Source organism: Alosa pseudoharengus, unplaced genomic scaffold (assembly GCF_046254945.1).
Source record: "Alosa pseudoharengus isolate Yale_2024_CS ecotype anadromous, Long Island Sound unplaced genomic scaffold, YU_APseudo_1.1 YU_APseudo_1.1_scf_6, whole genome shotgun sequence".
NCBI lineage: Eukaryota > Metazoa > Chordata > Actinopteri > Clupeiformes > Clupeidae > Alosa > Alosa pseudoharengus.
In genome coordinates, this window is record NW_027468848.1 from 24,771,104 (window position 1) to 24,787,443 (window position 16,340).

General features: G+C 40.9%; 1 protein-coding gene across 1 annotated transcript in view; it reads right to left on the bottom strand.

The window, feature by feature from the left end:
- galnt9 (polypeptide N-acetylgalactosaminyltransferase 9) overlaps window positions 1-16,340 on the bottom strand; it is a 60,677-nt gene that overhangs the window by 40,952 nt on the left and 3,385 nt on the right. Inside the window, exon 2 of the mRNA XM_076269987.1 lies at window positions 6,722-6,902. Coding sequence (XP_076126102.1) covers window positions 6,722-6,902 — 181 coding nt within the window. The remainder of the gene's footprint in view (window positions 1-6,721; window positions 6,903-16,340) is intronic.

Below are 16,340 nucleotides of genomic sequence, written 5' to 3' on the forward strand. Positions count from 1 at the left end.
CTCCCATCCTGCCCGGAAAATATTGAGCTCCTGTCACATTCGCCTGATTCTTATGGTAACTGTGAGCACTTGATCAGCATCTCTTTTTAAAGTCCCCCTCCCTGTTACTCAGAGAGTGGTCCAGCAGTGATCCCCTTTGGCTTTCTGTGCATTCATTCTGAAATCACTGGGGATTATGTGATTCAGCATTCGATGGTATATCCTGTGATCATACCATTCAAGAGTGACATTTTAAGGACAGAGATTTGGTTTTATTTGAAGGACTGGCTGAGGGATGAGCAGAAATAATAGAGAAAAATATTTTTAACAAGTAGTAACCCTGCAGGGCAGTCAACCAATTGGTTCTTGCCAACACATATGCGTTAAAAATGGAAGCATTTTGTAGCAATGCTGCAAACCACTTTGAGAGGAAAATGTCATGCGAGCTAAACAAGAAACTTTAGTTTCATATAATCAGTCTTATTATTTTGAAGTTATCAAATGAGCTCTTTGACCATTATATCTGTTTTGAAAATATGTTTTATGTATTTCTTTATTTTACCCAATTCCATGCTTAATATTCACCCAATATCAGATCTGAATAGATAAAAGCCATGTAGAACTCCACATTTTTGGTTATGATAATGTAATCTTAATTAAATTATATGGTCAGAGATGATGTACTCCCACAGCATGCAGCTATGTGTATGTGTTTAAAAACATTCTGCAAAAATGTCTTGCCATTAAAAAATTTACTCATCTGTCTCCAGACAACAACTTGAAGTCTTAAGAGGTTGTCTTCATAGCACCAAATATAAAAATACAACAGACACTTTTCTCATTTCCCCATGATAGGGAATGTCATGAGTTGCATAAAGGTTGTCCTAACAGCTTTGAATGACATATATGGGTCACGTCACAGCTGAGTAGAGCCACAGTTGCATGATCTGCACTGTGCCCAAGCAAAGCACATTTGACATTCAGGTTACTGTCTTTGTGAATGTGCAGAACATGATTCATGCATTTAAATTAATAGAGATAAAAGGAGATGTAACAGAAATCATTGCATTAACAAGCACAGGACACGTTAGCCTACTTACTGACCTAATGTTTTCCTTTCACTCTCATTAATCAGTCTGCACATTCACAAAGACTACAATAACTTGAATGTCAAATGATTCATGCCTGGATATTTCCATGTAATGTAAATTCCCTATCTACATATGGATTAAGAGACTACAGACCTATAGATCTTTCTTGTATATCGCTAACCGCGAAACCTAAACGAATGAAGTTGTCTAGTAGATTTCTGCACTTTAGGTCAAAACAGAATCTTTTTGACTAATACATTTTGAAGCACTGACTACTGTGTTTTGTCAAACACATAAATTCTAAAAACACATTCATCAAGGAACCCCCATCCCGACTTGCTCATCTGGTGGTGCGACAGCCATGTCTGGCCCTCGCCCAAGCTTTCGAGCCGTGTGAAGTCACACAGCTGAGTTCAGGTGTTACATCTGAACAGGCGAGACTCACTGAGTCACCATCGCCAGGCCCCTGTGGCTTCGCCAGGCAAACTGAAGTGCACCAGATGGGTCCCAGCAGGCTGCGACAGACGTCCCCACAACCAACCAACTCAGGCTTGTGGACATTGTGCAGTCAGCATTTAAGACTGATGACGTTGCCGCTACCCGGGGCGTGCGAGTTTGGCCCGTGTCAACCAGTGCTCACTTCAGTGCAATGACAGGCAAGAGAGAAATATGCTGTTGTGCAGGGTAGGATATGGAAATCAAAAACTGACCAATTTCATTGTTCACTGAGCAGGTTATGAGAATATGGCTGAAACCACAGTATCTGTTTATCTGTTTCAAAGAAGTGTGGAGAAATAACAGTGACCACAAGCATGGCAGATCTATTCATTTTAAAGGGCTTGAGGTACAGTAGCATATACATTTATATCATATTAATGAAATGCATAGGGCAACTATCAAACAGCAAGTTTTTAAACAGCCAGTCGATCTGCTTCAGCTTTTTAAAACATGAAAGAGAAAATATTCTACAAATCTACTGTATTGACACAAGTGAACAAAAATATAATCTTTCAGTAACACTTTACTTGAAGGTATATACATATGAGTGACATGACACTGTCATAACCCTAACACTAACCCTAACCCTATCTTGGCTTCTGTCAAAGAATGACACTTTGACAGAAGCTTTATGTCATACATATTTATGACTTGTTTATAATGTTTATGACACGTTCATGACAGTGTTATGTCACTCTTATGTAGATAACTTCAAGTAAAGTGAAACAAATCTTTCTTCAAATACTGAACTTCAATTTTACATCTGGTCATTTATTTACATGCTTCTCCAATTCCTTTCAGCTGTTGACCTTCAAAGAGCACAAACACTAAAGGTACAGAGATGCTTGACTGTGTGTATCATGCGATTTCAGCTTCAATTTCACGCAAGACTCTGTTTAAGCAAGAGGGCGGGTTGTGTGTGTGTGAAAACTGTTTGTTCAAAGCCAGACTGCTAATGGGATGTGCCCTCTCACTTCAGTGGAATTGTCTCATTGGTCAAACTCAGCCGCTAGATTTTTTAAAGTGATATCGCTGCTCCATTGCCCTAGTTACTGAATCCAATTTAGTCCATCGCTCACCCTTAAATTTGTACCTGTCTGCTGGTCTGGGAAGCCTTGTAAGGTGGTAAGGGAATGAGCGATTGGTTCATCTCTTGGTAATGGAACTAAGCTCACTTCAGAGTTATAATAATTTGACCTGGAACAAGCGCTGACAGAAGCAGACCACCTGATTAAGACTTATTCTTATCACACTGCGCTCTCCTGGTGGTGTATGATGTTGGCTCCTCCCGTACTTGGCTCCATGATTCATCATGAAATTTCCCATTAACCTCGCTGGCCTTGCAAGCATGCGATGCAGGAAATGGGATCAAAACTATCTGATAGCGAACCTTATCCTACAAACACAAGCGACTGCCTTGTCATTATTCTCAAAGCACTGAAGATTTTCTTTTGTGTGTGTGTGTGTTTGTGTGTGTGTGTGTGTGTGTGTGTGTGTGTGATTAAAGATGGAGCAGTGTTTGTAGAGTGCTGCAGCTCCAAATGTCACCTTGCACACTTCAGGAAGCATCAAAGCCGTAGATGAGGATTCCTCTTGATTGATTCGTTAAAACCGAGGCCTCTGATTTATACGTCTCACTCGTGGGCAGTGGTGGAGCAACAGCAAAGTTCTTTTTCTCCAAAAATGTTAACAAAACATGCTGAGGAACAAAAAGACACTGCTGTTTCCAAGCAGTACTGTGACTTTGTGACTGGATGGCAGCATTGGGAAGTTAAATCAAAAGAATTGCACTGCCCTTGGATAGTCAGCTCCTGACGTGGATAAACAACTGACAGGCTTCATTAGATTTTCATACACAAAAGGGGATCTATAAATACCTTGAGCAGAGGACGACTGCATAAATCAGGTGTTCTATATCTTTCATTGCATACAGTGTTAGGGGACACGGGCATCATCTCTAAATCAACAATGATGTGGCAATTTGTATTGAGATAACAGCATGCCTGGTCCTCGCTGTCACAATACTTCTACAGTGCTACTAGTCTTTTAAGAAGGTTCCTTTGTCATTTGTGTTGAATTAATCTGAGACCTTGTTAAGTCAATGACTCCTATGCTTTGAGGCACCAATGAAATGTGCACCTGTCTTCAGTGAGAGAGATGTAGATATACTTGTTTGCTGTGAATGAGAAGTAGATCTGTGGATTGGGACCGAGTTCCTGTGGGACGCGGGGGAGCTCACAAAGGGACAATTTTTGGGCTTACACAGGTGGAATCCGACGGGTAGGATGGAGTTGAGAGACAAATGTGTGAGAGAAAAGATTGTCTGTAATAAAGTAAACATGAACAAGTAGTGTGCAAGTACAAATCTGCTGGAAGGGAATGATTATGAGGGAGTAGGGGGAGATAATAGAATAGACAGACATGGTCAACGGATTTGAGAAGCTTTAAAGAATCACAACATTATATTGTAAAAAGTAAATTTCTCCCCTCCAAATTGAGTTTCTATCCTAAAGTGGTTCATTGTAATGCAGCATCTGAGCCAGGTGAGGTCAGACGTGAGTGTAATGCAGGTTAGTCATTTTTGCATGCAGTTTTCAGATTCTTTAACAAATAAGTGTAGATTGAATGAGTGGATCAGTCAGACAATGTAGCAAGAAACAAATAGACTGCTGCAGATTCCGGACATTTAGCGAAGGTCACAGCTCTCCACTGTGCCTACTGTCGTATGGTTTACTCGTTTGTGGTTTACTGCTTTGCTGTGCCACGTCAGAGAAGACGTCATGTTGAGTTTACCTCAGAAATGTGACTATCGCTGTTCCTCAGTGTGGAGGGATCATGCGTGTTCCATTGTTTACTCTTCTGACCACTCAGTAGGTCTAATAAGAAATCAGGCAGGAAGTCCCGAACAACTCATTCTCTAATGCTTGGCTCACATGTAGGCTACTTAAGAGAATTCATGTAACAGCATGGTGTCCATGGCTGCATTATACTAAACAATACAGTCTACTTGTCACCTTCAAATGACGATTGGAAACCGGAAAAAATAAATAACAAAAACAGCTACAACATAATCAAAATCAAATATAGCAATTTATGTTTAATTAAGTTTAATGGGTATTAACTGATAGATAACACTACAAAGTGGCTGTTTAAAATGATATCACACATTCCCAACCATCACAAGATACACAAACATTAGGTGGCCACTAATTAGTGTGAGGGTCTTTGTGACAGTTGGTTCTTTAAAAGCATTAGCCTACCTCTCAGAAGGACAGGGTAGCTACCAGCCCATTTAAGAGACTGTCACAGGTGTATAGATCAAAAGGGAAACACACATGGGCCCGTTGCTACATGAAGCCTCATTAGTCTCTCTCTTTGAGTCTGAAATGGAGCAACATGCAGCCACATTCAACTGAGGAGGTGACCAGCAAGAACACTATCAACAACTAATGACCATATGGTGTGTATCCAGTGAGGTCCATTCTAGGACAAAGAAGGCAATTCTGAAGAATGAGTATGTTGTATATTGTTACCACCAATAGGTAATTGGTTGTTTGGAAATTCAGTGTGGTTTGTCTGTCTGTCTGTCCACTCATCTGCCCATCTGTCTGTCAGCAGGATTATGCAAAAACTAGCTGTCCAATGTCCATGAAACTTGCTAGAAAGGTGTAGCATGTACAGTAGCATGGTCAAAGGACGAAGCCATAACATACTGTAACTGTAGCCATTTAGTTTTGCTTTTGTTACTGTTATGGCATTCATGCCTGATTTACCCTCTAGTATTCAAAGAAAGAAAATGCAACTCTTTAACAGGCTCATCCAAAACAGTGACTTTGGAGTTCATGAAATAGCATGTTGGTGCCCTCATGACATGGAATTAATGAGTTACTGCAACAGTGTAGCATTTTCATATCAAACTTCTAGCCTAAAGCCAAAGTACATGATTATTATTGGGCAGTGTTCATGTCAACATACAAAAAGCCAATTACACAACGACGAGTTCATATTGCATAGACCAGAGTTAAATATAATTGTCATAATTCTCCAATTGCAATGTTTGTGTCTTTATTGATATTCAGTAGATAACCCCAAAATGTCAATAACCCATTACAGCATGATGCCTGCATGTCTGGGCATACTCATAAACATTCTGTGAATGCCACTGATTGAATTTGCAGACGTCTGAACTACTGTTATTTGGTTTGTGACATGATCAGAGAAAGTGAAAATTTACATCAGAGAAAAATAATTAGTAGCACATATTTGTTCATGAGAGCATGACTAATTGTATCCATCTGAATTCAGAGGATGAACATGACTGTCAAAGCATACACATGCTCACAATCACACAATGCTCACAAGAAATCTCTACACCTAAAAAAGCTCATCACTCTGATCTGATATGAACCAAACAGAGAGCCTCATTTGGGCCAAATCCGTCCCGTATGAGGCAGAGGCCTGCATCATTAACAGCATGAATTCATTTGGTGAGTAGAAAATGCAAATGGTTTGCATGTTTCAATAGCCCACCTCATACATACAGTCAATACCACAATACCCCCCCATTTCCACAAGTGGTTTCCCTTCTGTGCTGCTGGTATTAATTACTTGGACTCTTTGTCCAAGCTCGTCTGGCTTCCTCCTCCGACCCGGCACCAGACACCACAGACTCAACAGCTGCACAAAAGCCAGGCAGGACCAGAGAAATTGTTTCCGTCACAAAAGAAGCGACGGAAATCTTGCTGTCTGAACACCCCCTTCCTCCTCTCTGTGCCTACTTTGTCACTGAGGTTTTTTTTGTTCGTCATCGCAGCGTGATATAAATGCCACTGGCAGCCCTCATTATCCCCTCTCACTCATTGTATCTGGGCTTTAGTCCCCAGTCTAAATTTAAAATCCATTAAAGAGGAACATTAATATTCTGGCAAAGTCGCCAACTTCTTTCATAAAAAAATACTTCTTTTACTGGACTCTTGTTGCATTATTAAAGCCTCTAACTAGCCTGCTCTCAGAACAGTCGTGGGACAGCAGCAGTTTATATTTCTGTTTATATTTGATCCAATCCCTTCCTGTCACAATGATTCCATGCAAAGGGCACTTTTGCTGTACGAGTTCTCTGTAAACCGTTGGTGCTTTAGACGCTAGAAACTCACTTTTTTGGCCTGTAGTCTGGGATGGATCTGTCCAGGGAGATGCGGTCGCTGAGCTGGGCGTTGTAGCCGTACTCCTCGTACTTCCCCTCCATCTCTCGACTGTCCCCCCCCAGCGTGGCTGCTGCACCTCCCTGTCCCAGGCCTCCCGGCCCCTCCACCAGCCCCATGGGTTTGGCCAGACCTGCAGCGGACACACAGACAACCAGGGAAACGTCAGAGGAGAGCCTGGGCAGTCACTCAGACCCGCATACAAAAATCAGCATTAAACCACTGCCTCAAACTAATAAACTGCTTAAATGATGGGGGAGGGCGCTCTGGTGCTTTTGTTGTCATGTTAGGTATTTAATATATGTCGGGGCGATGCAGGTTATTATGTGTATTTAATATATGTTAGATATCTGGAATATCTTGAATTTATTACGATTCCTTTGATGTCCAAGCCAGGTTTACATATAAAAAGGGTTTTTGGAGCCTTGAACTCGCAAAGGTTTTTCCAATTTAGCATGGGTGAAAATAAATGCTTTGTAAGTAATGAATACACCAACAGCAGTACAATTATTTTCAGCAGAACATTGGCACTCATGTGCTAATTGGCGTTGTATTGAATGAACAATAATGAAACTAAAATTATAGGAAGCGCTAGCCTGCTTGCCAACAAGCCTTGTAAAATATAACCAGTGTACTGTATGTATGCTATATGCTATATGTCAGTAACAGCAAATATAATACAAGATAAAGTACTTTACAACAAGATTATCTATTACAAACATTCATCCAACACTACTTGTATTACATTTTTTGGTAGTTGTGCTGAAGAGTTAGTTAATTACTGTAATGATTTTGCGTCCCTATTGCCTTATTGAAGCAGCTGAGGTAGCAGAAAAATTTGATTTTAAAGCCTTTTCATAATGGGATTCTCATGCCTCAGTTGTCACCAGTGATATTACATTATTTTCAATTCCTTGTCACTTCTTCCATTGACCCACTCCCACTCTATTTTCTTTTTTATCCAACATGTCCTCATAGTGTTACTGAGAATCTCGTTAGATTGCTTCAGGTATCTGTCCACCACAGCCACAGGGACAATTTATGCTGATAGAGTAAAAAAAACTCTCCCGCCCAAACATGCTTACTGCACAGAAATGGGATATATTCTGACACGGGACCAAAGTATAAAAGCAACCTCGACAAGACTTTCAAATGGGCAACTTTCATACATCTCCCTGACTTCATTCCAGCACAGTGGAGAACAAAGGCTCTCTGCCTCCTCGTGTGCCTCTACTCTGCAACAGAGAGTGACTGCTGGCGCTTCCAGGATACACTCCCACCACGCTGCCAGCTTCACAGCATCCCTGCTGAGTCTTTGGGACTGAAACAGAGCGACAGCGAGCATCTTATACTCTTGAAAGAGCGTGGCCCTCTCCATTTCCATGGCTCCCAGCCTGAGGCAGCTAAACCACGGAACTACTTCTCACCCAGACGTCTCCCGACTCTGCCGTCTAGCCCAGTGTGCGGTGCCCAGCTGAAATCTCACAAAGTTTTATAAGCCGATAAAAAAATGATACAATTAATGCGTGCCACAAAACTATAGTGTGAATGTCGATATGCCAGATCTGCAGCATTAAGTTATTTGATGCTTTAAGCAGACAGAAGGGATCTCACGGAACAAGTAATCTGCAGCCAAGCCTCATCTGTCCTCCTGTTCCGTTGCCTATCCAGATGGGCCGTGAGCGAAATTAAACAACGCACATTGACATAAAGCAATGAGCTCAGGATCAACACTGGCTCTGGCTAGAGAAAAGCCACAGATCTTAAGCCTATTCTTTTTTTCCTTTTTTGGGGATGGAGGGGGAGGTTGTTGCACAAGCTTCACGGTTGTGAACTGTCACCTGCTCCCTCGATGAGAGATTACAGAGGGCATCTGGCCAGCCTCACCGACACACTGAATGTTAAATCTACTTTCCATAACAAAAGCAATCTGGAAAAAAAAAAAAAAAAAAAAAAAACACACACACACACCGGTCACTGAAACATTTAGGATGGTCTCTTCCTTCCATGTGAGGCTTGGCTGTGTGTACACGCTCTCTCCACTGCTCCCATTTCTTGCAGCACCCTTTTTTCCCTCCTCCCCGACACTTTGGCTTGGTTTAACGACGGGGAAGAAAATCCATTACTGGAAGAGCAGAGGCATACACACTAAACTCAGCGAGGTTTCTGTCAGCTGCTGAGCAGAGCAGCATATTAACGTAGTCCAGCCCCCCAAACCCGCCCAATACCACAGGGCTTCATGGGCTCTGACCTCACCCAACTCGCATCCTCGCTCCGCAGTCTATACTGCAGCAGTCCGCAGCAGGCCAACTTTGGGCCCTGGGAGTGAGAGGAGTTGCCAGCGGAGCAGTTTGCCATGTTGGAAAGGAATGCCTAGTTCTTGCTGTGTTTTTTAAAGGGTTGCTTGCTAATAAACACCCTGCCGGGGAGAAAGCTGCTTTGATAACTCCTCCGAGGATTGTTTCTGGCTGGCACGTTGTTTTTTTTTTTTTTTTGTGCTGATTCACCTTCTCGTGAAAAACACTTGTGATCATTAGCAGTGATGGCTATGAAAAGTGAATATGAGGGGAAATCAGAAAAGCAGTAGGGGGTGTTAGCTGCAAAAATAAGATGTGCAAGCATGTTTTAAGATCATAATGCTTAGAAGCTGCTGCTGACGTCCTTAATAGACTTGACTTCAGCCATAGCCTGTTTGCCAGTAGTTTAAAGTATCTTAACTTATGATGTAGAGGGCTTCTATTGTACACATTGGATCTTCTTGGAACAGACCATAGTATGGGACCTGGATATGTCAGATCATGGATGATCATTCTATTTCCCCGCTGACAGTTAATATAAATGATATCTCATCAACTCTAGGAACCAACAGCGAGAGTAAAACATACAGCATTTGGGAAAGCTTTCAGCAACTGTATTGACTGGATGTCTGGGGCTGTCTCATTTTCCTAGTGTTGGGAGTATTGATCAGTATTAAATATCATAGCGACCATGTTATTATTTCATACATGTATATTCTATTTTTGTTTTAAAAAAAAAACATATGGATAGATGTTAGATGGAATCATGCAGGTCTAGAAGGCCCTGCTACATTTGCATAATGTCAGCTGAATTTAAGTGGTGTTATAAACAAGATATATGCCATCATATCTTGGCACACTGCACACAGGATTATGTTATAAACAATGTTACTATCGTGCATAGCTAAATAACCTTAATGCTGTTTTTCCAAAGGAAGGAAAACACACAGGCACTGGTAGGTATCAGAGATGCATTTGTGGAACAATGAATTTAAAAGTGCCAGTGCAGCCCCATAGCTGGAACTTGTGTTCAGTGCAAAATTAGGCCATGGCCATGTGAACAAACAAAAGAGTCACTACAACAATAGACTCTTGTGTATCGGTCCACATGGATGTAGCGTGGTGTTAGCAATTGCTTGTATGGGTATCACTATAGTCCTTCTCCAAGTGACCAAAGACATGGCAAATAGTACAACTATAATTGTTTTTACGTGGCTACAGTTAAGTGTTGAAAAAGCGAATGCACACGTCACCGAATCTTGGAACTTTGCGGGGTGCTGGTCACAGAGCTGTATATACAGTATATATATATATATATATATATATATATATATATATATATATATATACGATATATATATATATATATATATATATATATTCTACTTAATTACTTATATGTGGCTACATACCACATTGACAATGGACAGGGATGCAACAAAACACACAACTGACAAGATCAGTAGCATCTTAAATCAGAACCATGGACAGCGGTTAACAGCATGGCAGTAAGAGTGCAGACTCATTTAGAATGCCTCAGAACCTTGGAGACATTGAACACTGGTAAGGAGCCATGTTACAGCCCTGTAGGCAACACCATCACTGCATAACTGAACGGGAGCATCATTAAGTGTGAATTTCACCAGCAGCCATTGACAGGGGAATTAAAGCTGGCATGAGGGATGTGGCATATTGCACCATCCATGATACTGGTAGAATCAGTGGTAGAACTGATACAGTCGATTACATGTTTACGGATCTGCAACAAAAACAGTTAATTGCTGACTATAGTCAGGATTAAGTTTTACTTTTTACTTTTTCAGATCAAGGTTGTACACTGATGTAACTTGAGACCAGGAAGATAGTGGTGAATTATACTATTTTCATATAGTATAAATGTAATGAAAATAGTAAAAAAGTATAGTAAAAAACATTAACAGTTTGTATTACAACTTTGTATTACAGTTTTAAGTCTATATTGCCTATCCCTATCATTCCTGTGGGTACTGTGACACTGGAGCAACGAAATGACCGCAGTGGACATGGATAGTGGTCACATTCCATGTAGCAATTACACTATGACAGATCATAGTCCCTGCAGTGTGCAGCAACACTGCGCTCACATACCATGAAGCCTCAGCACTCATTCCACCACTGTTCCACCAAGTTGTTCAGAAATGGTAGATTTGAGGTGCCATCGTACAGGCACTCACACGATCTTCACATAGTGTGAGGAAACAACCTCCCAGTGGTGCTACTCAAAGAACTGCAGCGCTTCGTCCTCACCAAAAAGCTGTTGTTTGAAGCTCAGTGGTGATACTTGCTTCTCAAAGTGATAATGGCTGCCATGAGAAACCGGCCAGGTGTAAGAATACAGGGAAAGCTTGTTATAACTTTACACCCTCGTACACTTACAGCTGTACTTGTCTGGAGGCAATTTATGTATTTTTCATAGGGAATCATAGATGCAGAAATAATAGCCCACCATTGCTGCTATGGCATCTAGTATAAGAGACAATCAATGGATGACTTACAGAACACAAATAACGTGTCTTATTCATCCCAGTCTATTTAAAATGCTCTACACTCACCAGCCATGAGAGACATTTTAGGAGGGGCGGAAACAAAGCTCTGTAAATCACATGTGAGCTGCCGAAGGTCCCACAGCATGGGAGCCAACCAACCAGAAATGGCGAAGCATCAATTCTGTTGTGCTGCAAAGATTTTAAGACATATGGAAATACACCGCATGTTTGGAGGCTGACTTTGACAAATGGCTAATTGCACTACTTGTTTGTTGTCTAAATATAGATGTCAATATATCATTTTTTTTTTTTATGTTCAACATAGCATCAACACCTGCATCCTTCAGGGCGAATAGAGGTTTTTGTGTGGTGTCGAATTATAATTAACTGATTTAAACTCAGAAGAATTGTGACAAAGCAAAAGGATACTGCAGAAGGTGTAGCTTTAATCCAATACAGAGCATACTGTAGGTTCGCGAAGCCAGCTACATCTGACATTTTGTGCATGGGTCTTATACCCTTCCTTCTCATGTCGTCACTTGTTTGTGTGAACACAGAATAGAACAGAGCTCCTATGTCCGTCCTTCTTACCACATTAGGCAATACATATGTACCTTGGTCTTCAGTCTATTTCCCTTCTAATGACCTCTGACATTGCTGAACAGCCACTTAGTCTGCCCAGTCTCTCTAGGCATACTGTACATGTCCTTATAAGTAAGCTCCTGGCCCCCAAGCATGTGTATGTTTCAGCTAGAATTACCCCTGCTGTTTCACCACATGGACCTCAGACAGTTTTCCCAATGTACAGAATATCTTTTCATACAAACTAAAGAATATCTTTTCATAAACCACAACATTTGTATGGTCTAGTTTCTTCCCAATAAAAGTGCCTCTAATCGAGGTGCAACATGGCCCAGAAAGAGAGAGACTTCTTTGAAAACAGTCTTGGTTGTAAGAAGGTCATAAAATAATCAGTAATTCTCAAATTATTATGTTCTAATGTGCCATGGGCTGTGGGTCATGGGTCGAGGCACCCTATGACTCCGGGTGTGTGGGCAGTACTAACCACTTCTGTAATTTTCCTTCACAATAGGGCATCACCACTGGCACCATCAGTTGAAAGACCTCTACTGCACTGAGGTCATCATGAAATTTTTATGTGTATGTCTGCTTTTCTTTCTGGCAGAAGCAGACATGCACAGTGCCCCCCCCCCCCATCCCACAACATCACAAGGTCAAAAGGTCATGGAGGCTGGTATGGCTCCAGGACTGGCCAGCCATAAATCTATCCCATCAGTTAAGTGGTCTGAGGATAAAAATATGAAAAAATAATAATTGACCTTCATTTCAACCACAGTCACTGTATGTGTCACAAATGAACACTCCAGCAATCTTTCATCCATGGGAAACCATGCTAATATCAGTCACCTTCCAAATTACTTTGAGTCAAAAACAAAAGGAACATGAATATCACAGAATCAAAGCGTGTGGTTTGGATGACTGAATATGTTACACATTTGCTGTATTGTTTGTTTATCCACTATTTTAAACAGCTGTCCAAGCGGCAGTCAGAGAGGCACAAAATCATAACACATTCTAACACCTATACATGCATGGCTCATTGATATAATAAATTGGAGTTTTATTGATGCCGTACACGTAAACACACATATTCTGCATATTTTATTCTACCTCAACAAGACTGTACTTAGCAGTGCAGTAAGATTTACAGTGTCATTTTATCCCTGCACTTTTCATCTGATGTTGTATGCTGGTGATTAACGGGTGGGGCCTTTGTTCACTTTGTAAGATGCTACTCGTCGTTATAGAAAAGCCATGCCTTTTAGCCAAATAAAAATTGTAAAACGAGACTTCTCTAATTCTTTTAGCCAGAGAAAATTAATAAAATGAGACAGCTCTGGACATCCAGCCAATACGGTTTGCTAAAAGCTTTCACTATTATGGTGAGCACACATATGTGATTTCAGAGATCATTATGTTAGATCCCATTCATCATCCAGTCCCATCAACAAGTAATGTCTGATTGGGTTTCCAGCAAATGCATTCAGAGGGGCACATTTGGAGAGGCGGGGGAAACAGCAGTGACTCTTCAAACCAAAAATAAATAGTGCTGAGAGTTGACAAGGTGATGCATGCCTACTTGCAACGTCACTGTCTTAGCGCCCCTTCACGTCAACTTTGGACCGGGCTGCCAGACAGAGCCAGTGGGCAGTGGAACATCCCCACTCAGTGATGGAGCGGGGTGTACCAGACAGACCCCTCATTATTTTAATAGGCTGCTCTGATACGTGTCCTTGAAAAAGACCACATAAACACGTGCGCACGATGGCCAGTGAGCTTGTTTGTGCTGACAGCACTGTGTTTCCACACAAGCAGAATACCAACCAAATTAGACATTAAGGGATAATTGTGACAACCGCAAAGCAGGCAGGAAAGCAGGCTACGTATGCTGTACGGGCGATGCGGTTACAGTGTTCGTTGGCTGGTGTTGATCCACTGAGCCATTACATGACTTGATCTATATATTACTCAGCTCAAGGAAAACATCAGCAAAACAGAAATGAGCGATTTTGAATAGGCTTGTTCCAAAGGCAAAAGGGTCAACAGACATTTTGCTGAATAAACCATCCAAATAAAGTGATCATGAGTTCGAGTCTGACTTCTGCTGACCCACAAACAAAAAGAGCCATAAAAAGAAAAAGAAAAAAAATGGCTACTTAAGCCCTTGACATTAGACAGATTACAAACACAAACTGAACAACTCGTGCTGGAGGTCCTTGAGCAGAGTGCCAGCTTAAAGTGAACAAATCCCCCATCTTCTGAATAGTCCACAGCCCATCCTTAGCCAGGAAATAGTGACAGAACGCTGAGCGAGGAGACATTTGATGTAGCTGTGCCAGCTGAAGCACACCATGGGAATGAAAGTGCTATTGCCTCAGTGTAACATCTGGTCTTCCATGCTAAATCTTACAGTCACATTATGAAAGTCAGAGACTGAATAAGCGAAGGACAGATGTCTGTGTGGACATATTTACCAATGGAGAGTCATGGTTTTGTGTTCACATGGACAAAGGGCCAGACCACTCAATTAGGTAGGCCACATCCAAAATGGCATTGAATATGAATATATTACATGAATGCATTCCTATTGGCTGGCAAGCTGCAATATTTCATCAACACTGGAATCTTTGAATACTGGGAATACAATTATTTCAGCTCTCTTGAATCAGTAATACAAGTATACCCCAATGTAATCTAGTCAACGTATTGCTGTAATAGCTTGTAGTGTCTTCATAGGAACTGGATGTGCATGAATTTACAGCAAGTAATTTATCAGAAAGAAATGCTGGCATCATGTGAAAGACAATGAAAATGTGGATAATAGCACTTAGCATTATTAACTCCAAGCCATCATGCTTAACATAGACAAATGTGGTGCAGTAAGGACATCTCTGCAAATGCAGATGGATTTTTACTTAAGATTGTTGTTCTTTAGCTAGACAAAAGACCAGGCTGTTTCAATGTGGAGGAGGCGACAGTGGCGGCGGATGTAATTTAATGGTGGCTGTTGAGGACCGATGGAGTCATCTTCACGGCATGACGTCTGACCATGTTACTTCCAGAAAAGATTAACACTTCTTTTCAATGCATGCTCACATAACACAAAATGATCCGTGCTACTCTCTGACCCCCATGCTCTTTTGCTCTTGGCAAAAGTGGCATCTATTGTCTACACAAATAGCTCTTATGTCAACCTAATCAACTTTTTATAATTTATAACTGTACGGTAGACCAGAATATGGGCACAGGGGAAATCTGAGCAGAACACATTTTTTTGTGTTGCCTATGGAAACAAGCCCTGCGCCATACCATTTTAACTGATAGGTACTTTCCAGTTCCAATAAAATATGATTTGGGGTATCCTTCTAAAATGGCTTGGCCTGATCTAGTCAAAATAAACGATAAACTTATTTGTCAGTCCAAATATTGTACACTCTAATTAGAGGCAATGAGTTTGATATAAAGGCAGATTTAGACCAGAGCAGTACATGTCTTATCATGAATCTAATATCATGGTCAGAAATTGGTTGTTCTATATCAACAACTATGTAAAATATGATATAGCTGAAATCACTGGACAGGAAAAATGGAAAAAAGATTATATCTCTACTATATACCAGTGTCCCTCCCTGAACAAGTAATTGACCACCAAACTATCGTGTTAGTTCATAAGTGGCCTACTATTAGTCTACTATATGTAACTGAAAATTGTTTATGAAGGAAAGTGTTGTTTAAAAAATTGGTCTCTCGCCCAATATTTCCGTGTAACCAGTTTACACAGCAACCTGTGAAAAGCACATAAATGACCTACTGTAGGGGGAAATGCATTATGTACCAGCTTTCGAATTGTGTCTTATTTGGGACTTTGTAGCTTTTAACTGAAATACACTCCATTTTTGTAAATGATTTAAAGGCAAAATAAATATATGCATGTCTAAGCTGATGGGGCTTCATTATAAATATTCATGCTGCGATGTGGTAGGGCGATCTATTTTTCAAATGCAGTAGAGATACAAATCCTTGTGGATGTTTTAAACGCTAAAATGTGACATGTTCATAAATCATGAATCGCAGGGAAATAACTATAAAAAACCTGGGATTTATTTTGCTAGTTTCTTCTATGTATCATGTCATGTTTTGAGTTGACTAGCACCAACCGTGATTTAA